General features: G+C 34.5%; 2 protein-coding genes and 1 long non-coding RNA gene across 4 annotated transcripts; 2 read left to right on the top strand and 1 right to left on the bottom strand.

Annotated features, from left to right (window-relative positions):
* Nucleotides 1–365: 365 nt before the first annotated feature.
* LOC109582542 (ankyrin repeat domain-containing protein 50-like) lies at nt 366–2,292 on the top strand. The gene is made up of 3 exons (XM_019997288.1): nt 366–417; nt 466–774; nt 829–2,292. The coding sequence occupies exons 1-3, from the start codon at nt 366–368 to the stop codon at nt 2,088–2,090; spliced, it is 1,623 nt and encodes a 540-aa protein (XP_019852847.1). The 3' UTR covers nt 2,091–2,292.
* Nucleotides 2,293–4,866: 2,574 nt separating this feature from the next.
* Nucleotides 4,867–7,822, top strand: LOC109582557 (uncharacterized). The gene is made up of 2 exons (XR_002185151.1): nt 4,867–6,914; nt 7,500–7,822. It is a non-coding gene; the product is annotated as an uncharacterized LOC109582557 (long non-coding RNA).
* A 12,722-nt stretch (nt 7,823–20,544) lies between these two features.
* On the bottom strand, nt 20,545–22,710 carry LOC105312937 (protein VAC14 homolog). Of its 2 annotated transcripts, none has more exons than XR_002185144.1 (4): nt 21,742–22,710; nt 21,228–21,381; nt 20,866–21,031; nt 20,545–20,612 (listed from the first exon to the last, which is right to left on the bottom strand). XR_002185144.1 is itself a non-coding variant. In XM_019997291.1 (4 exons), the coding sequence occupies exons 2-4, from the start codon at nt 21,363–21,365 to the stop codon at nt 20,596–20,598; spliced, it is 321 nt and encodes a 106-aa protein (XP_019852850.1). In that variant the 5' UTR covers nt 21,366–21,381; nt 22,260–22,303; the 3' UTR covers nt 20,545–20,595. The 2 variants fall into 2 exon arrangements, 1 of the variants encoding a protein (XP_019852850.1); XM_019997291.1 differs by having other exon boundaries at nt 22,260–22,303.
* Between the last annotated feature and the right edge of the window lie 776 nt (nt 22,711–23,486).

Here is a 23,486-nt window from a genome sequence, read left to right as displayed (position 1 = left end):
GACCAGCTAATGGCTGCCACTCTCACCCATTCAAAGCTGCAGTAAACGCAAAGTCAGGCAGTACTACATCCAATAAAAAGTCAATTAAACTGCCTGCAGCTCTGTTTCTTATTGCTTTCTTCCTTCTCTTTCACTGTCTCTCTTTATTAAGACACATCTTTATGATTCCTCCAATTGGTAAACAACATTTGCAACTTTGTACTTGTATATTGACTCAAATTTTATTATTAGGCAACTGCTACCAGCTGCAATGTACTACTGGTGTTACTGTTACTGATACAAATTATCTTTTGTCAGTAGTCTTACCTGGAGGCAGCAGTTCTAACCTAATTTACAATGATTTCTATTTGATTGTTTGTCTACGTATGCTTCTCCTTATATCAGGAGATGTTGAACTCAATCCTGGTCCTATAACAAGTAAACATGCACATAATACAGCAATTATTAACTAATACACCACTGCAGGTAATAATCCAAAAGATATCTTAAGGACTTGTTCTCTTAAACTCACTAATGCTATTACTACTAGCCTTTACAAAGTAACTGATGCACTGTATGCTGAAGGACTCATACCACTTGATACTAAAGAGAATGTTCAAACAGTAACAGGAATATCTGATTATAGGAAATCAAGTCAATTAGTGTCTGTGATACAACGACAGTTGGAATCTTCTCTTAATCCAGAGCAGTATCTTAGTGATATATGCCAGATATTAGTAAACCAAGGACATGGTACACTATCAGATATTGCTACCTCTGTATTACACCAGTTAGGTGAGTTTGTGTACGGTATCAGTCATCAATAGTCATTATATCTCAATGCATTAGGTCAATTTATGCCTGATAATATCAGTATACCATCACAAGAAAGTGAACCAGAATCACCTAGCTGTTTTGTTGCTGTCGGTAGTATAATGCCCAGATCATTATCACAGGCAGTTGTAGCATTTGAAACTGCAGAAGATGAAACACTAGATCCAATTGGCCTCAATAATGAATTTCATGTACAACTAGTTGTTGATGAGAAAACTAAGAATGATCCTAACAATTTACATAATCTTAAAGATCTCCTTGATGCAGTAAAAGCTGGTGGTAGTGAAGCAGTTGAGTTTCTTCTTCAACAAGAAACTATTAATATTGATTGTACTTTGGAAAAAGGCAAGACAGCACTAATGTTGGTTTGTGAAAGAGGGCATGAGGACATTGTACACAGTTTACTGTCTGCTGGAGCTAATGTTAACATTCAAGACAGTAATGGATGGACTGCACTAATGAGAGCAACTAAAAATGATCACATTTCAATTATTAAAGTGTTACTACAAGCTGGTGCTAACCCTCACCTGAAGATATCAGATGGATCAAATGCTTTAATGGTGGCTAGTTACTATGGTTACTATGAAGTTGTTGAGCTATTGATTAGTAAAGGAGTTGATTGTGGATATCAACGGGAAGATGGTCGGAATGCTTTTATGTTTGCTTGTGAAAAAGGTCACACTCCAATAGTTGAACTTTTGTTGAAGGAACAAGTTGATCCTAATGCTCAAAAAAATAATGGTGGGAATGCTTTTATGTTGGCTTGTGGTTATGGTCACTTTCAAATAGTGGAGCTGTTGCTGAAGGAAAAAATTGATCCTAATGCACAAAAGAAAGATGGAGGGACTGCTTTTATGTTGGCTTGTCAAAAAGGTCACACTCAAATAGTTGAATTGTTGCTGCAAAAACAAGTTGATGCTAATGTTCAAAGAAATAGTGGTGGGAATGCTTTTATGTTGGCTTGTGAATATGGACACACTGCAATAGTTAAACTTTTGCTTCAGAAACGAGTCGATCCTAATGTTCAAAACAAAAGGAGGTGTACAGCTTTAATGCTTGCCAGTGCTAATGGAAATTTTGAAGTAGTTAAGTTGTTATTAGAATGGCAGGCTGATCCAAATATTGAATCTATTGAAGGAAAGACGGCATTATCAGTAGCCAAGACTGGCGATATATCAGCATTGATTAGTAGTTACGTAAGAGAGCACAATAAAGAACAAGAGGATAATGCTTGTACACCAGCGAATCCAGGGCAGTTCCATAGAACCCCCCTCTAGCAGAAATTTTGGCTTTTTGCTGGACATAAATACACACTAATTGACATTTAATATTTTATGATAGTGATTAAGTGCGTCTCCTGTTAATTTTCCTTGATCTATGATTATTTGTGTTATCACGCCCTTTTTGTTGACTGTTAAGATGTACATTGTAACATATGTAAGTCTCAGTTGTGCACAACTCAATCATTTTTAATTACTAAAGGCATTTTAAAAAGATTGTTACTGATCAAATCAACTGCACGATTAGAATTTAATAGTCTTCTAATAATCTTGCTCCTAAAATTGAATAGGTCTTTGTTAAGGTTGCTATGGAGAATACATCGGTGTGAATAAATGTTTAAAAAACCAAGTGATAATACAGAAAGATCTACCAAGAAGAAGCAGTCGCCAGGTGGACTGAATTTGGAGATAAAACTTATAGAAAGATGGCTGGAGTTATTAATAAACTGTGAAGGCATTGTCCCTATAAAAATCTGTAGTGACATCAGCAGCAATTCGAGGGATCAATATAAAAATTAAGCAAACAGTGAGAGCAACCCTCTATTTAAGGCCATTAAATGAACAATAAGGGCATAGGTATTCTAGCCGTACATTGATAATCAATAGCTTCATTTCTTCCAGAAATATAATTGCCTTTACTTGAAATATCAAAAAGGCTTGGACTGCAATAGTAGCCTATAGATTTTTAAAAATATAACATGGTCATCTGTAACTATTCAATTTTTATTAACTGTAGCCTTTAATCTTTGATTTGCCAATGCAGTGCTGTCCTTGTCCTTGTTTAAAACAAGAAACTTGCCATTTAAAATGTACACCATTATGTACTCCTTGTAGTTTTTCCCCCAACACGTCTACTGACTGGTTGCAGTTCTTCTTTATAGTATTTGCAGTTGATACCTATGGTGACAACACACTTAATAATATTAACATGTGTAACCCTTGCCTAAGCTTTCCTCATACCTCAAATCAAAATAATGTATGTTTTTTCTCCAAAAGCTAAGAAATTAGTCTTTTCTTTGGGCCGTGTGACATATATAGCCAAACACATTATGTACAGTATAGTATAACATACAAACAGAAAAAGCATTCATGTTGTTGCCTTATGTTAGCCCACTTGTATCATAGAGCCTTTTCTGAAACCAAATAGATACAAGAAATAGATCTAACATTAAATTTACCTTAACTCTCTGCTCATTAATGTGAAGCACCATTAAATGCCCTAAGACATTTACGCTTTCTCAAAGCACCATACAGTTTAAAGCATACTTAATAGGATGGAATTTGGGACAGTGCTTCACTTAGCACTGACTATACTGGCTGGAATTCAGTAATGAAGACTGGCTGTGGTTAGGATTAGACAGCATCTAGTTTTACAATTTCTATACAATAGTGTCACTGCATCAAACATACAGAAAATGTACTGACATGCAGCAAAGCCTCAGCAAGGTCGGGAGTGTCACTACTCACTGGTTTACTTCAAAAAAACTCTTTCCAGGCAGCTTAGGCTTAGAGAGGTTGTTGCAACTCCAGTGATGACCAGGAGTACAGCTCCAGCATTCCTGCTCCTTCTACATGCAAGTGCAAGAAGAGCACAATCCGTACTTGTTGCATGCACAACATCGAGAGTCAGATATTTCTGACTCACTGGTTTACCTCAAAGAAACTCTTCCCAGGCGGCTTGGGCTTAGAGAGGATGTTGCATCTCCCATGACGACCAGGAGTACAGTTCCAGCATTCCTGCTCCTTCTGCGTGCAAGTCCAAGAAGAGCACACTCTGTACATGCTAAATGACATGTTCCACTTGTTAAATTGATAACATAATAGAACCAAGAGTACATATTATGTACTCTTGATAGAACTGACTACTTATATTAAAGCAATGTGTCAGGTCCTTTCATACTCTCTACCCAAATGACTGTAGGCTGGAGAATGGTCTTGTCTTGTGAGATTATACAATCTTTATTAATCATTTGTACCATGTGTTTTGAATGAAACTAATGAATAGATGGATGTGGTCATCAAGCAGGCATCTATGTGTAGTCTCTTAGTGATTTAATCTTCGTTGTGCCGATCACCCACCCAAACACAATTAGAGTGCAAGCTCGCCATGCAGTGACTTATTTTTTAGATATTTTGGTGGAGGATGTGAATTAAATTTCATTTGATGCAAAGAACATATTAATGCAATGCAGGTCCATTACCACCTTATGTTTAAGACCCTTCTCTGTAACTCCAGCCGATTTATCTACGAAGAGTGTAATATTGTGATACAACTATGTAAGTGTAAAGTAGTATATAGTTTAAAATTAGATATGTAGTCATTGCTCTTTCTCTATTGATTGCTTGGACTGTCCTATAGGAATCCCAATGCTGGAATTTTAAGGCACAGCTTCTCCCTCCCAGTGTAACCCTTTAACTGAACTAATCTTGCTTCTGTAAAAGGCTCTCTCGATGCTGGATTAGACTTTGTGTCAAAAATTTGTCTTGAATTTATTTAAACATGTATTCTTTTGGCACACATGCAGCTGATGAACAACGTTGTATTTTTAGTGTAATGTGTATTTTTTTAAAAGTATGTGTCACCTTTCAATGCAGGGTAGGAGATGTGCTGTAGCACAAGAGTTGGAATTTCATTTTGTATTTTAATTGGTTGTTAGAAATTCTTCTTGTCTATTACTTTTTTGATGAACAAGCACAAAGTAAATCCTTCATGTGTTGTTAAGGTTAACTTTGTGCTCTTACAATAATGATGTTTCTAGGCAGTTACTAATAGTTTGCTAAATTTTTTGGTTTAGCAAGGTACAAGGTATTTATAATGATAATAATTGTGCATTGGCTTCCACTTTCTTGGCCTTTTTGGTAACCTCCGCTAGCCCTTCCCATTCAGGCTCCTCTACCTCTATTGGCTCCACATGATTTATTTTGCATCTGGCCCGTCTAACAATCATATTTGCCTGGGACTGGCAGGAAATAAATCCAATGTCCCCCAGCCAGTTTGGTGTGGTTAGTGCTGGTTAAAGTGTTTTTTATACCACTAAAATGTAAATGCAACAATATATAACTCTCAATAATTTTGTTAGATCAAATGTACATATCTCACTAAATTGTAAAGACTACTCTATAACTGTCTCAGTCCTCTTTGTGGACTCACTTTTTGTAGACTAAATTAATATGCTTTATTGAAGGCTTTTTGCGTTTTTTTTTCAGCACGTACTGGGCCAATCCTGCCTACAGTGCTAGATAGAGAAAATGGCGTGAAAAGATCTTGGCATTAAAACTTTTAAAACACCACAGAGTAATTATTAACCTCTGGAAATGAACTTATTAATAGACAACCATGGTATTTGCACGTGTCATTATTATTCTTTATTCTTGTATTGCTTACAATTGTTGAAAGTTGAAACTAGTTCACTTAATAATGATTGTACTGTAAGAGAGTAAAGCAGTTGATAAGTATAGCCAGTTGACTAAACCAAATTCACAACTGTGCATGAAAAAGCTTAAGGGAACTCTGAATACTGTCTGTTACTTCATTGTAGTAATTGCATCAAAAGTCTTGCCATTGATCTCCCAAGTGCTCCATATAGCACTAATATATTGTATGGAGGAGGTTGTTCACTGTCATCATCCTTTTGGCATTGGCCACTTGGCTCAGCACATTTTTTTTATTATAGAGTGCCTAAATGAACAAGAGATTTGGCAAGAAAACTGCTACAAGAATCATAGTGATTGAGAAGGATAGCAAGACTAAGGGTGAGATTCATTCTAGAGCTAATTTCAGACTTCTAATATAGAACAGCTATAAATAGAGAAAATGCACTAATCATGCCAGAAAGTTCATTTAGGATGAAGAGTCTAAATATGAAAACAATGTGAATTTTTTGTAAACATCACTCATTCATCACTAACTTTTATAATTTTATTGAATCTTCATCTGTTCCACTCTTCACTATAGCCAAGTGGTTGGTCTTTGTTCCAGCATAGATTATATATACATGCTGGGATAGGAAACATTCCAACACTCCCATATAAATTCAATGAGAGTGACATCACACAAGTGAAACAATCTGAGTTATCACTGTCTGCAGTAATGGAGGACTTTTGCTGATGATGAAACAGGTGAGAACTTGCTTTTGCTGCTGAATAGAAACATTGATTTGATATCATGTGAAAGAGAAAACCATACTGCTCTTCTACTAGCACCAGAGGTCCAGATATGAAGTTATTACGGAAAGCTATGTAGCATAACTAAAGGCCTGTGTGCTTTTGATGAGGTTTTCCCACATTTATTGGAAGCCCGTTCTTGTTATTCCAGTTTGCTCACTTTCTTTCAATTCATCTTGTTATTCTGCATCGTTTTATATACAAAAATTGTTATTAAATGTCAAGTTTCTTGTTGTAAAAAGAATAAACTGTTCACTGGAGCACCATTTTGAAAACACATTCACTCACAACATGATCTTCTTTGGGAGGTTTTGTCCTTTCAGATGGATAGAGTATAACTAACTAGGTGGATGTATAATAACGAATAATCAAATGAGTCGTTGTAAAGTCACACTGTCTGCTGGTATTGATAAAGTTGTTTTAAATGCAAGACAGTCCTAATTTATCCTAAAATGGCCTGTGGAAGTGTGGAATGTATTTATATGATGTTTCATAAATAATTAACAATAGATGTTTTGTCATCATTATGACATATTTTTTTATTAGAGTCATAGTAATGAAGCATTCAATACTGAACAAGTAAAGTCTGGAAACTCTCTGTAATTTATTGTTTCAAAGCAAGAGACATTATTAACTGAATGCTGTTAGATTATAAAGGTAAGGAGTAGAAGTATGGAGGGGGTGGATTGAGAAAGATGTCATTATACTTAAAACAATTTGGAACTTAGTGGGCTGCATTTGTCTTAATACCATAGGATGCCTTTTTTTGAGGGCTGTAAATTTCGTGAATTTGCTTTAAAATCTATTTGCAGATTTAATTTTTGTGAATTTATGCTGCCTGCCATTTTTACCATAATAATTTGGTTTCACGAATCTTCAAAAAATCGTGAAATTTGTGAAATTTACAGCCCTCAAAAAAGGCGCCTTACAGTAGTTAAACAAAAAAGTGTTAATCTTAAAGTACTGTCTATGTATGTTGTGTTTTGTACAAATTTGCAAATGTTTTATGTTCCAGCTTTAACTAGAAAAATTTGATTGAAATAATTTATTTTATAATGATAATTACTGTTAGATTGTGAGGCTGAGTGAGCCTCAGGAAACTCTTGATATAGGTCTCCTAAAACTTTCAATTTTCGGCTTTTGTCTCAGATATTTAGTCCAGTTGTAGTTAGATTAGTCTCCCAATATTAATTTCTAGATTTAGCAATAATAATATAATATTAAGTACATTTTCTTTTATAGCTCCTAACACATATCAAGATGAAGTAAATTCTATTTGTAACAAGTTCACTAGTTTGAATTCTAATTTAGCAAGAAAGACAGTGTATATGCACACACGTAACATCATGTGCCTCTGATAACAGTGATTTACTTTATGTGGTTCAAGTAAGCTATTGTATCTGAATCCGAACATTAAGAGATAATTAAGGCATTAAAGTCTTTACTTTATAACTCTCCCTCTCTCTTAATTTCTTTCACCAACTCTCTCATCTCACCCTGATTTTTCATTTTTGTTGCTTTTGTTTAATTTAACACGAAATACACAATTTTCAAATTGAAAGCAACTATTGTCAGTCGCAAAAAGCTGCAATCACTGAGTGTGAGTAGTAGATCTATGTACATGTTTCAATTCAGAGTAGACTCAAGCTTTCAGTAATATTAATAATTTGATTTACCAGTATTCTAATAGCAAAATTAGAAATTACCATAATAGTATCCGTAATCATACATGTAACTCTACAGTACATTTCTTTAAACTATTTTGTAAATGAATGCAGTGAACCACATCAAACCAAACAGGCAAGACAATAATGATAAGGAGATATGATGTATTGTCTTCTTGATGCATTACCAGGCTTACAGTTCAACTCAATTTTCTCCCAGTAACCCCTCACCATTCATTCTAATTTAAAATCATAGTTCCCTTCATTGATGACTTTAGTTTGTTCCTTAGTAACACTAGGATGTCATATTAATGAAAAAAAGACATAATCATAGGAGTTTACCTGCCAGAAGTTCCGTATTTGTTGATGATCCTCAATGGTTCAAAGCTAGTTTTCATCTGTTGTCTACTGAAGATTCTGTACAACAGGAATACTGAAATATGCCAAGAGCAATCCCAAGCTAATAGATACAACTTTCTAATATAACCTTTTGGAGGGCAATATTGATAATAGTAATGTACACAGCAGTTTGTATGTCATAAAAAGTTTGCAATGATATGCATTGATGTACATGTCAAATGTAAACTTGAGCATCTCAACTGTATCCTTTCTTACTTGGAATGCATGTACAATTCCATTGATTGCTTGCACAAAATGGCTGAGGTACCAATCTAGATTTTTGTAGAAACTTGTTTTATCATGTTTAAAATGATTAAAGTGAATATAAGTAACAAATGTAAAGCTTTATTGTAATTTGCAATGCATTTCAGTATTTTAGTGCTATTGTTAAATAGCACTAAAATGAGCTGACCACTCTGACCCTTCCATTGCTATGGGGGACCTTTACCAGTGAAATAAACAAGATAACCAACATTCATTCTGACCTCATTTTTCTTATATCAACATGTTTGACACGCAACAATGAACAATAGTTTGACTTTTGACCCCTGAAGTCACTCATTGCTAGTATACAAAAATTGCGAAATTAAAACTGCTAATTACAACTTTACAGCAAAAATGTCAAAAGAAAGTGATGTAAGGTATTATATAGTACATGTGTAGTCTTGCATAACCAGATTCCTCCCCTTTTTGACCTTAGGGTGGCACCCCTAAGTCAAAAAGGGGAGGAGTCTGGCTACGTGAGACTAGTACATGTGTAGCTGGATAGTCTTGAGGAATTCACAGTATATCTTTATTACTGCATTAACATTAATAAATAATGATCGTATACTCAGTTACTATATTGTTGTACTAGAAGAACATAATAACATTAAGGAGATCCACCCACTTGCCACACCCTGACGCACATGTACATGTACACAAATTTAATTTGCCATAAATAGATTAATAATAATCAATTAAGATATAATTTAAAAAATTCACCTAAAAATTGTCTTCATAATTTTGGTGATATGGTAGGATAGGTGTCAATTATTAATGAGAAGGCGGAGTCACAATCAGGTGTGACTGCTGTGAAAGAGGGAGGTGCATGTGAAGTCACTGGACAATAGATAGTATCTTTTCGTAGTTGATCGTATATCTTTTCAATCATATCATGAATAATGAGTGGAAACTGATCTGTATAATAATAGAGGAGAGAGAGAGATTGAAAAATACCATCTACATGTAAATGACATGAAAAATTGTACATGTACATGTATAACAAATCCCAATATTGTATTATAATATACATGCACATAATCACATGTTGAAGCTCAAAAGGTTTAAAAGGTGAACTGACCTCGTTTTTTGGTCCCGAAATGCCATTTACTGTAGTTTCAACAATACAGTACTTGTAGATGTACTGGTTTATTCAAGTAATGGAGCAGTTTTTATTACAAAATTCTATTTTTTATGGTCATTATAAATTAAAATTAAACTAACTTTTAATGTGAATGTAGAGTATTTGACCAAAATGAAACAACTGAGTTGAAGTGGAGGGACATGACTAGGAGAGGGAGAGGTACATACATTATGTTGATAATGGATCGATAATCTATTCATGCTATATATTTTAGTATAAGATCAATACACTAGTGTACACTACACACATGAAGTACAAGGGGTAGTATTGACTCAACCTGTTTATTAAAACAAGCAAGGGGAGAGAGAGAGTTATGTGTATTCCATTGTACATGTAAATGTATCAATACTATCATTTGCATTAGTTATTAATCTACATGTAATTATGCTGTTTGGTATAAGATCAATTATAGTCACTAGTGTCACTACATACAGTATAGCTAGTATTTTATGTGGATCAAATATCCACAAAATTAGCAGAAATTTCTATCTATATGGTAGTACAAGGAGTAGTGCTGACTCAACCTGTTTACTAAACCAGTTTATACAAGGAGATGTGTCACTGATTAACAAGCACCAGCAAGCAATGTACATTTACTATGCATGCAGGTTTCCTACAGGCATGTACATATGTAGCTTCTTTGGAATTTTAAAGTTGTTCAAAAATCAGATCAACGTCACTGTATTTAATTTATTGCAACAGTGAAATGGGAGGGTGGGATGTCTCAGCCTGCTCCACACCCTCCATACAAGGCTCACCTTTAATAGCATCCATGGAGCTCATGCTATTGTGGGGCATCCATTTGTGATATCATTGTTTACTTTTGAAACTTGAAGAACAATCGATGGAATCACTCAATTGCCATCTTGTCTGGCCAGGTGAGTTGATTGCGCAATAATTCTATGCATGAGCATTGGAATAACCCGCAAAATTCTGTATTTGCAAAAAATAATTTTTGCTCTTCTTTGTTTCATGTAATGATCTTCAGCTATTTGAACAATTACTAACTTCATTCTTTCTCACATAATACTTGTAACGTTCAACCAGTAGCACAGCTGTGAACATGAGTAAACAAAACAACTATGATCTACAATCTATTGAGTGACCTTTAGGCTTTTAAGTTATTTTTAGGCAGTGATTTTGTATATAAAGGCCCAAACTGCATCTTATTATAAGTTGTTCTATAATGGAAGTTCATCAGAACGTACATACTACGAACAAATCACCAAATAAGCATCAAGATGAGCATGTGTATTCTGAACCTCAACAGTTTCCTACTAATTCAAATAGAATGGCAATGAAAAAGTGGAACACATCAGCATGGAGCGTACTATTCATTATCACCATAGTGTTACTGTGCTTAATGTTGCTACTCCTTGTGGTAGTTATAGTTATCATTATGTCAGCAGGAACGTGTAGCAGCAATAATTTATCCAGCTCGACTGATTTGGCCAACAAGGTATCACAGAGCACCTTCCAGCTTTTCCAAACCAACTTCACTGAGGTTAACAAAAAAATTTTTAAACTGACAAAAGAGTCTGCACGCAATCATGTAACAATTGCCAACACTCTTTCTAATATGCAAGACACCAGTACTTTTACTGCAGCAGTGATTGATAATATATTACTATTGGTACAAGAATTGCTGGTCATACACAATGATTCTTCTTCTTTACCTACTTCTTGTAAAGAGATTCGAAAGAGACAACCAAGCAGTCCATCTGGTGTATACTTGCTTGCAAAAGCAGTAGGGTCTCCATCTACTTATTTTGCTTATTGCCACATGGAAGAATTATGCAACTCAGAAGGAGGATGGACAAGAGTAGCATATCTGGATATGTCTGATGCCACACAGAACTGTCCTTCTGGACTTAGACTGTACCAGTCAGGAGGAATTAGAGTTTGTGGTAGACCATCAACAAGCAGTGGTAGCTGTGGTTCAGTCCAGTTTCCATCTAATGGTATCAGCTATTCTCAGATATGTGGTAGAGTAACAGGATATCAGTTTGATCGCATAGACGCTGTTCATACTCCATCAGAATGGTTTCGTAATGACCTTAATTCTTATTATGTTGAAGGAGTAAGCATTACACGTGGAGTGCCCCGTCAACATGTCTGGACACTTATGGCTGGTTATACTGAAACTAATGCTAATCTAAATGATTGCCCATGTAATAATGGCAGTAAAGTAGTTGTAAAGTCTTTTATTGGTGAAAATTACTTTTGCGAGTCAGGCAACACTGCATCCACACCATCTCATATTCTATACACATCTGATCCTCTTCGGGATGGTCAAGGCTGTGATAATCTTGAAACATCTTGCTGTGATGCTACTGGCATCCCATGGTTTCACAGAGACTACAAGAGCAATACTACTACTGATTTTATTGAGTTGAGGGTGTGTGCTGATTATGCTACAAGTGATGAAGACAGTCCTTTAAGCCATTATGAGATTTATGTAAAATAATAAATGCATATTTATAGAGTTGTTATTAGTTTAGTTAGTAGGTAGTGAATTGATTTAGGTACTTAGCCACTTTAATTTGTTACTCTTAGTTTTAATCCTTTTTCACATTTCAAATTGTAAGTTTTTAGTTTTAAGGAAAAATACAAGTAGAAAACCAGGTTTGACCTTACATGAATCTGAAACATTCAAGAAGCAAGCTCTATGCTATAGCAACCATTATGATAGTACTAAACTATAGCTAGCAAAGTAGTGTTTTATCCATGGCATAAATTAGGCACTTGACATAAGTATAATCAACAATAAAAAAACCAGAAGCATGATAACACATACCATGTAGCTAGAATCTTTTGTGGCCCAAAAGTTTGTGAATTTAGTGAATCAGAAACCAGCTCAATTGTGTCCACTGTGGCTAAATCACTTTATAATGCATGCATAATAAAGCTGCTTCAGTACTTTGATCTAAACCTTATAAACCACCAACCTGAGGTTGTTTAGATAAGTTGGTTTCAAACCACATTGAAATTGTCCACAGGTAAGCTGGTTTTTTTCTAAACTGGTTTCAAACTGCTTCAAGGGCATAGTGTAAAAGGGGTGTATAATCATGGTGAAAATATTTATATTCATTGCATTGAATGATGACATGGTATTTTGAAGTTCTGTTCAATAACTGATAACATATATTTGATATTAAAGATACATTCTAATGGTGTATACAATAATGTGACCATGGCCAGCAATTACATGTTATTATCAGTGGCATGCATACAGATTTAGGTAACAAGAAAGGACTACTTACTTGTGTACTTGTATCATGCTTTTGATGTACAAAATGCTTTGAATTGTATAAAATTATTTAAGGAGGGCATCATGAGGTTTTCACAGGAGTTGCATATTTACAAACAAACAAATCTGAACTCTCAAATATGTTAAAAGCATCAAGTCTTGTGCATAATGTCTATTTTGAAGATGTCAATCAGCATGTGTATTACTTACAGCCTCAGCTGAATGCACAAACTGATTAAATACAATACTACATGCATATTCTCACTAAATGTCATGACATCAAACATTCAAATGAAAGTTAGTTCAACGCTGAAGCAACAGACTATTATTACAAAAAGTCTTTTAGATGTACAGTGTGTATACATCATAAGTAAACTCTAAAATTTTAGAACATCCAAGTCTTGTGTAAATTTCTTTTTGAAACATACATCATCAACTGATGAAAGCACAAAACCGATTCCAACATATGCAAGCACACTGGGTAATGACATCAAACAATTCAAACAAACATCTTCGATACAATACTATTATTATTATTATAAAAAGTCTATGTAATCACATACAATAAAACTCACATCAATGTTATGTAAACTCACATCAATGTTATGTAAACTCACAATCATATCAAAGACACATGCTGGTTGTGTTACTTGCATACTCTATTTGCTAAAAACACCACTAGTAACTTTGGTACATCATATGCCAAATGCCATATAAACAAAAACAAGTGTATTAAGTAAACAATAGACAGCTTTCAGACCAATATAATCACGCAGGAACAATTACATGTACATGTAGCTATATTAATAGCTTCATTGAGTAACTGCATAAAAGAACTAGTCTTGCAGGCCTAGAGACCAGATCTGTGAGACTAACAAAACACATGATGAGTTGATGATAAATTTAATAAAAAATTTCTCCATTAAAATAAGGTATTTTAATTTATAAAAAATGAAACACACAAAATGCTACACTAACAGCATGCAAATTAATGTCAACCCCTGCAGAGATAACAATTAATAATAATGAGGCAGTTTAATAACATAGAGAATACTGTAATCATTAGTTAGTACACAATAGTCTTGATCCTGTTACATGTAAAATATTGAGCTGTTTTCACACCACCCTCAGATCAACAGTATATGAAGATATGATCAATACTATCAGTCAAGCTACATGAACCATGATGTGTAGCCGTGAGATACTTCTTCTCTCTTTTAGATGCTTGAACATAATCCCAATGCATTGAAAGTGGCTAGAGTAGTGTATAGCATCTATATAGTGTGTCAGTGATAATTCTGAAGGTTCTCATGGTGTAGGTTGTAAGGTATGGAGTAACTATTTACCATTTAATGGCACCTGGAGAGAAAGAGAGTGAAAAAGTGGAAATTGGTATTAAAGTACAATTTTATCTCTTTCATGTAGTGTACACATGTACGTACAAATGTACAAGTAACATAAACTATAACTTCATATAGTGGAGAAACTACTTTAAACGACAATTTTTTGCTAAAAAATTATAAAAATCTGATAAGATGGCGAGCTTTTGAAATTTTAACCAGTTAATATTATTTTTTAAATAACAAGGAAATTCTTTGTATGTTTAAATTTTCTACATGCATAATGTATGTGGAACAGCAGCAAAACAAAGCAGACATGTAATGTCATACATTAATCAATTGCTTAATTAATAATTAGCACTTTTGTACAATGAATCCATTGTTATTAATTAAATACACATTTATATCCTAAGTCATAATCTTCTAAACTATTGGTAATCAGTGATGTAACATTAGAATAAAGCAAAAATGGCAAATTATCTAGGCAATTTCACTATTAACCTGCCAATCACCAAAATCAAACTCTGCCTTGCAATTTTTCAGTATTAATTTTGATTAAATTTATAAATTTTTTATGAATTTATAAAAATTTAAAGTAATAATAGCTTTCTAAAATTAGCTGAACTGTTCCTCAGTTTGAGTCTGGTCTAGAAGATGGCTTGGTTTCTATTTCAAGAAAAGAATAAAATATTGTACACAAAGCAAGAACAAAAAATGAAGAGAGATAAAAGTAGAAGATGGTAAATGAAAATAGAGCATGAACAAATCATAAGAAAGTGAAGAAGTTGGAATGAACGAAAAATTCCAAGTCCTAATAACCAGATGCAACAACAATACAATGTGAAGAAGGTGGAAGGAGCATTCAAGGAAGAGAGAAAGACTAAAGAAGATCAGCTAGATACAAAAAGTGGGCGATACCTGAATACCTTATAGCAAAAAAATTTGGTGAGGAATTAATTTTTCACATTTTCATCACCACTGTTTGCATTATAAAAAATTACATCCAGAAAATAAATATTAATAGAAGGATGTGGTCAACCATGCCTTACTAATACACATGTATGTGTGTGCATACCCTTGTGTCTAAACAAGTCGTGTTCTCGGTCAAGCTGATGATGATATCTGAAGTCAAGGTCAATAATGATCTCTGCAATCACTGATGGTGTCCACAATATTTTGTAGATGTGGTGCCCCCTGACACAAGAGTCCATCTCAAATGTTGTGTTTGCCATGTTTTACTTTAAATGGGCAAGTTCAATTATTATTAAAATAAAGATCATAAAAAAATTTGTCGCAAAATTTAAAATTTCCCCATAAATTTCATTATTCACAAAAAATTTTGAGCCTAAAAAATTTATGATTATACAGTATATTTAATAATCTTGTGACTAAAGGAAGTTATGATAGTACATAATGAATCCTGGCTTTACCATAACAACCACTGCATCTGATTTACATGCACCATATTACCAGATGAATGTAGATGTGTATTGTACATGTAAGACACAAATACATGTACAAATTAAAATTCCATATAGGCTTTAGTCTCAAGCAAAACAAAGGGAATGAAGTACCAATGAGTACCAGAGAGTCTGAGACTCAAAGAGACATCTCACTGAAGGCCATCACTCTCTTACTACTAGACACCCCCCTCTATCACTGGAGGGAGAGGAGACATAATTAAATACATAGTCATCATATCCCATGACACTGGAATTGCTCTAATGTAAGTCAAAAAAATATTTTAAAAAAATTTTTTGCAATGACTGGGCAATCTGGTCCACTTAATATTGGTAATTATAATTATAAAATAATATTAGAATATGAAAAATACCATAATTATTTTAATAAACAACAAGTCGGTTATTATTAGAATCACAAACATACAAGAATCCATCTTTATCAAAATTTAATCCATAAGGAGTACTGAACTGATCAATATTACAGCCATAAGTTCCAAACTTCTTAACAAACACACCATCACTAGTGAAGACTGATATACAATTATTGCCCCATTCACTAACATACACTAGACCAGTAGCTGCAGTGTCTATTGCTATACCTACTGGACCAATAAGCTGTCCAGGACTAGATCCTTCAGTACCTAACTGACCCACAAATTTTCCATCTGGAGAGAACTTCTGAATACGATCATTACAATAGTAAGCAACATACACTAATCCTTGACTGTCAATAGCAATGTCAGATGGTAACTGAAACTGTCCATTAGCTGATCCTTGACTGCCAAATGAATGAGAGAAGGTTAGATCAGGATTCAAGACTTGTATACGATGATTACCACTATCAGCAACAAAAACCTGTCCTGTTATAGGGGAAATGGCTATGCCGCAAGGAGTACTGAATTGTAGTAGTCCACTACCCTCCTTACCAACTGATGCTATATGGTATCCATCCATGCTTATCTTCTGAATCCTGTGATTATCAGATACAAGAATGAACTTGCCTGGAGTAATGGCTACACCACGAGGATAAGAAAAGGTGACATTACCACTTCCTCCTTTCCCTCCTAATGATTTCACTTTCTTTCCTTCTCTATCTAGTATTGTTACACAGTTACCATTACGCTCAGTTATTATAACATGATCATCACTTACAGCAACTCCAAAGGGCCACTTAAACTCAGTTATAGTACGTACTGGAGTGATGCTACCAAGGTAAGGATTTAAAGGGATGACTAGTGAGGTATCCTCAAGGTGTGCATCATATACTTGTACTTTTACTGTATGAGCACCACTAGTTGAAGGGTAACACTGTATCCTATACACTCCAGGGTCAGTGCTTGTGGTAGTGACTATAGTGTGAATGGGCTGATTACCTTTACCAACTGGTATTACACTACACCTCAGAGCAGAAAGGGGAACACACAAAAGGCATGAATCTGGTGCCTCCATTGATAGTGAAAATGAAACTGTTTTGCCAGCAGGTGTAATAACATCAATCTTCTTCACGCTACACTGATGTAGTGCAGTAGATGAGTAGGTCACAATATCTCCAATGTGATGCAGTGATTTCATATCTTTACAAAATACAAAGTCACCTTTTTCCTTTGGATATAACTCCTCCACATTGATCACTGCAGTAACTTCACTGATACGCTCCATCATCTGTTTCTTAGACCGCAGGACTTGTTGAGGATTGCCTGTCTTCAGACTCTGTTCCACATAATCCTCAACATCCTCCAGAACACTGAAACTCATTTCTGCTGATTCTATTTGCTCTGACAGCACCTTTAGTTTATCATCAGTGACCCTCTTTGCCTGCTCAGCCAGTTTCCTCTCTGACTGACGAAGAACAGCAATCATTTCCTCTACCATTTCATGTATTTCTTCTAAGACTCCTTCTCCTCTCTCTCTGATCTCACCCTCTCTCTCTGCTAGAGCAGACAGAACCTTCTTGAGTGCTCTTTTCTTTCCCTCAACTGGTGATAGACATTCTCTTAACTTTTGACAGTGTTTAGTATAACTGTCAGTGATTAAGTCATATTCATGATATCTGTGATTACGAACTTGACAGGTAACACAGATCACTGCATCACATGTTTCACAGAATAACTCTAATGGTTTTCTATGCTCACTACATGTGGCCTCTTGAAGATTTGACAAATCTGCTGTCTTCTTTGTTAGACTGTACATTTCTTTGAGGTCGTTGAGGAGGAATGCTACAGGAAAGGCTCCTGCTCCTTTTTTTGGTAACTCTGTATGATGACGACAAGTGGGACAAGAGAGGTAATAGGTTTCATTCTTCTTATCCAGAGGTAATCCCTCCAGACAGTGCTGACAGAATGAATGTAGACAAGGTAAAGTCTTAGGGTTGGTATAGTGGCCAAGACACACAGGACAGGTGAGCCGCTCCTCCAGTTTGAGTCGGAGACCAGAAGATGGTTTAGTTGCCATTTCAAGAAAACAATAAAATTGTGTATGTAGAGCAAAAACGAAAATGAAGAAAGATTAAGATAGAATACAGAAAAAGAAGATAAAGCAAGGAAATGAAGAAATGAAGAATTTGGAATGAACGAGAAGAAGAGTAGATTGAGGAAAGATAGCCCTGATGACCTCTTGGAATGTTCTATAGTCTCGTGACTAAAGGCAGTTATGATAATACATTCCTTTATTATAACAACCAGCAGTCAAAGGTGAATTTACGTGTACATTGATGAATGAGAATAAATAACAAAATAGGAACTGAAATTCTGTATCTTTATTGGCACATGGTACAGTTTGAAAGCTAATTTGCAAATAACTATTTAAAGAGTAACTTAACCCTAATTTTTTTGCCTGCAAAAGGGCATAAAAACAACATAAAATTTTTGATCTCCCTTCCAATATTAAACCCATATATCATTAAAAGTACATGCTAATAGCAATGACTGTGTACACAAAAGTCACCAAATGAAAAACTGGCAATTATTACAACTGGATAGTCTTGAAGAATTTGCATTTAATATTCATAGAGTGGTCTATCATATATTACTGACCACTGAATACATGTACATTACATATTTACAATAACGTTTATAAATAAAAACATGTAGATGTACATGTACATCAATTATTGAAGATGTAAATATTATAGAAAACTGAAGATCCACCCACTCACCATACCCTGACCTACATGTACATGTAAACAAACTTAGATGTAATTCGCTATAAATCAATAGTTAATTATTTAGATAATAATAATAATAAATTTATAATTGGGCGAAGCCCACTAAGATGAGAATGAGTTTGTCTGTCTGTCTGGGCAGATTGTCAACTATTATTAAAGCTAAATAGCCTAATCTTCATTGAAAGCAGGTGTGGTCACAATAAAATAAAATGGCTGCTACTATGTTCATTTGCGCAGTAAACGGTCAGCAAGATAAGACTTTTAACTGCTATTCAAAAACTTCTCTAGTTGCAAGGAAGGTCATACAGCACAACAATAGTGTTGCTTGTGGGCTGAGCCCCTTTAAATCTTTTACATTCTTCTACTTATTAAATTCAAACCTGAAAACTACATGTACATGTACAAGAATAGTTCCGGTAATACGTGGATAGTCATCAATTATTAACAAGAGGGTGGAGTCACAATCAGGTGTGAAGTCATTGTGCAATAGATTGTGTCTTTTATCGGTGACAGCAACTGCACATAACATGTCAATACAACATAAAGAGGATTAACCAAATCATCACTTGCACACACACGTACAGTATGAGTGGAAACTGATCTGTGCATAATAAAAAAGAGAGAGCGGAGAATTAAAAATACCTTCTAAATGACATGTACATGTACATGTAAATGTATGAGAAACCACATATTCTGTACATGTACATGCATACATGTTGCAGCTCAATAAAAACTTTTAAAAGGTGAGCTGGTCTCATTGTTTCGTCCAGGAATGCCATACTGTACTTTCAGGAATTGAGTACATGGTTTATTTAAGTAACGTAGCAGTTTTTAAATTACAAAAATCTATTTTCTTGTGGTCATTATAAGATGAAATTAAACTAACTTTTAATGTGAATGTAGAGTATCCAACCAAATGAAACAACACACTAGAAGTACAGGAACATGACCTACAGAGAGGTGAGAGAGGTATGTTATTCAATAGTAAATGGATCAATACTATTTATTATCTGTAATATTTTTTTTTCATTCACACTATTTGGCATAAGATCAATTATACTGCAGTCACTATAATTTACACTACATGTACATGTAGTACAAGGAGTAGTGCTGACTCGACCAGTTAACTAAACCAGTTTATACAAGGAGATATGTCACTGATTAACAAGCACCAGCAAGCAATGTACATTGTAAATGTACATACATACAGGTTTCCTACGGGCAAGTAGCTTATTTGAAATTTTAAAGTGGGTCAATAATCGGACAAAAGTCCATATACCATAGTACGGGGTCATAAGTCAAATTTTGTAAAATTAAGAAGGAAAGAAATTGTCCATTTTAACATTTTCCTGTAAGTTTAAGCTGATTCTGATCAAAATTGAATTTTTTACAAATTTTTGAAGTTATTGAAACACCAGGTACAAGCGCCTGTACTATATTACAGTGTGTAGATTCTCCCACGTAAACAGAATAATGAACCCATTGATGTCAAAATGAGAATTCTCAGAAACAATATCCAAAGACATTCAGTATAATGAAAGCACATTTACATGTACATGTACATGTGTGCATGTATTGTAATTGTACATGCATGTACTATTAACATACTTTCATTAATCTGTCCAGTAGTTCGGCTCCATATCTCACATTGGAATCAGATGCACAAGATAACTGGAAAGGAATAAATAAATTAAATTAAGTTTTATGGCCATAATTTAAAAAGATTAAGTCGGAATTAGTTTAAACTTTCTACACAGTATAAGGACATCAATATGTATCAAAAGAGTAAAAATAATTTTGTTTGATTTGAAATCACTTTTTGAGTAAAACATGGACTACAGTACAGGTTATTTTCAAAATGATACAATAATGATTACTTTAAAACCACATCCCTTAAACCACACCCTAACCACACCTAGCTTACAAAGTCCATTAAACATCGCATTAAAGAACACAAGAACAGCTCCTATGGCAACTTCAGAAATATTGTAAAGAGACTCACAAGCATAATAACGAACACGAGCATCCTGAACATTAAAACAGATCAACACTGGCTGAACTAGCTCCTGTAGATTCATACCAATACAAGACTAAATGAAGAGAAAGAGAAAGAGAGAAGTAAAAAATAAGAAAAATATGCTATCATACATTGTAGATCATTAGAGTGGTACAATCAATTTAATGATGAAAATTCACCACAAAAATACAAGTATTGAAAGAATTTATGGTACATGTAACATGTAAGGCACAGGGTACATGTACATCTCAAATTGTATTCTTTCTTACTTGGAATAATATCTGAACAGTTCCATTAATGGCACAAAATGGCAGAGAAGGAAGGAAAAGCTCCACAATGTGATTAATCCATTGTTTCAATATTGCGCATAATCTCAGGAGTTTGATGAAATTAATAACTGAGAGCATTAGGAACAGGTTGAGACTGAAATACACATAAAGAAATGAAATTAAAAATGAAACACCAGTGTTAGTCGTACGTAAATGTACATTGCACATACATAAGGCATTTCAAAATTGGCACCATTAAATACATTTACACATACATACATCAAAAAATATAGATAGAACTGAGGTTGGCCCATTCCTCAGTGGTAGGTACATCATGTACTTTTACTTTTCTACAATCAAGCATGTACAGTACATTATACATGTAACTGAAAAACTTCGCAAAAATCAGCCCAAACTTTCTACATAGCATAATGACATCAGTAAGTATCAAAAAATGTAATAAAAATTTGGGGTGTCTTTGGAGCCACCAGAATGACCAGATGACTATACTTACAGTAAATAGGTGAAAATGATGTAATGAACAAAATTCTAAATAGATAGTAAGAGCCAGCAAGTAACTTTCTTTCATCTTGATCCACTGATGAAGAAGATTCAGAAGAACTCTTCCTAACTTTCAAATCTTCTGAAGACTCCTGAGTCTGCTCCTAGCTCCGTATATCTAGACATACTTTCGAATATTCCAAAACTCGTGCTATCACGTGGAATCATAGATCAAGATCTAGATCTAGCTAGATCGGGAAATTTAGGGAGAAATTTAGGACTTATCATGAATCCTTTCAATGATAAGGAAAAAGATTTCCCTGATTGGAATTCTGTATTTAGATCTACGAGCACACCTATGAAATTTTTTTTAATGGTGAGATTTAAGTCCTATTTTTATTATAATGGGATGTAGATCTCTTCCTCCTGTATGTATTTTATCTCTGTCTTTTAGAAAAAGACATTTTGGTCAATTGATAAATTGGCTCAATTGGTTTGTTCTTGAATTAATAATGAGCATTCTAATTGTACCTTTTTTGTAGAAACCAGTTGATATACTATCAGATGCATGTAGTCCTGGTGTTGCGGCAATGAGGTATTTAATTGTGTGTGATTTAATTTTTAATATGTAACTCATTTTATACTTTTAGTTTTGTTAACAATGCAGAGTCTCAAAGAATGTCAGATGAGGTGAGGGAAAGGCGGGAGGGAAATGACTGAGTGAAAAAGTACAAAATTTTAATGATCCATTTTGCAAAATAAAATTTTTATCAATTATCTGTACATATGTACCTTTCATAGTCCCAGAGATATCACCAATAACTATATTAACAGCTAGGATCTCCCATACATGTAGATAGTAGACACGATCTATGGATCTCCTGAAGTTATTGGCACCAGGAAATAGTGGGTGGGTGTGCAGGAAATGACGTCACACGTTGCTTTGAATTAGCTTAGGAGTCCCTAGTTAGCTATGTCCCCTAGTTATGTTAGGACTTAGGATTCCCCTAGTTTGCTATTGTTTTAGGGTTGGGTTTAGGGTTTATAGTTTTTTAAGAACGTTTCCTAGGTGTTAGAAGTCCCTAGATTTTGTAAGATCATTTCAATTTAACAAGATCATCTTAGTTCTTGAGAGGTGTGATACTGACAAGATTTAAGTGAGGCATGATCTTACATTTTCTGAAATATTCCTTTATTGTTAAGATCTTTCAAATTCTTACAAGAATTATAGCTATGATAGATCTCACAAGATCTGACAAAACTGTTCAAATCTTATCAAATCTTAAATAAGAATTTGTAAGAATTTCTGTGTTAAGCCGGATTTTACAAGATTACTATCTTATATTTCTTGTATAATCATGTGAAATCATGAAAAACCTTATAAGATCTTGCTGGGATTCTTTACAAGGGTCACCCCAGGTATGCTGACAGTCATTGCGGAAGAGAATAAGATGAATCCAAACTCGAGTCTAAACTACATACACAGCCAAGAATTTTACTTTGAATCATGACTGATATCAATACTGAGGATCAGCCTTGATACATTCCTGTATCATGGATTTTGGGTAGCCTGCAAAGCAATGAGTCTAGCACGGTATAATACAGTCATGCATAACCATCCATGATACAACCATGCTGGAGTACAGCCCTGGTTCAGCCAGATCTGGCTGAACAGACATCATTCAACATTGATGCTAGTCAGGGTGGTATCAAAATAGACATCAGGCTTGAATCATACTGGAGCTGATCACTGATGAG

This window comes from Amphimedon queenslandica, unplaced genomic scaffold, assembly GCF_000090795.2.
Source record: "Amphimedon queenslandica unplaced genomic scaffold, v1.1 AMPQUscaffold_13377, whole genome shotgun sequence".
Lineage (NCBI taxonomy): Eukaryota > Metazoa > Porifera > Demospongiae > Haplosclerida > Niphatidae > Amphimedon > Amphimedon queenslandica.
Note: the sequence above shows the minus strand (reverse complement) of the source record. Positions and strands in the feature narration are given on the sequence as shown.

Coding starts and splice junctions, on each gene's coding strand:
- LOC105312937 (XM_019997291.1), bottom strand. CDS start 21,365: ATGCTCTCAGTTATTAATTTCATCAAACTCCTGAGATTATGCGCAATA. Junction 21,032..21,227: donor CTGTTCAGATATTATTCCAA/GTAAGAAAGAAT, acceptor CTCTTCATTTAG/TCTTGTATTGGTATGAATCT.
- LOC109582542 (XM_019997288.1), top strand. CDS start 366: ATGCTTCTCCTTATATCAGGAGATGTTGAACTCAATCCTGGTCCTATA. Junction 418..465: donor CAATCCTGGTCCTATAACAA/GTAAACATGCAC, acceptor ACACCACTGCAG/GTAATAATCCAAAAGATATC. Junction 775..828: donor CTCTGTATTACACCAGTTAG/GTGAGTTTGTGT, acceptor TCAATGCATTAG/GTCAATTTATGCCTGATAAT.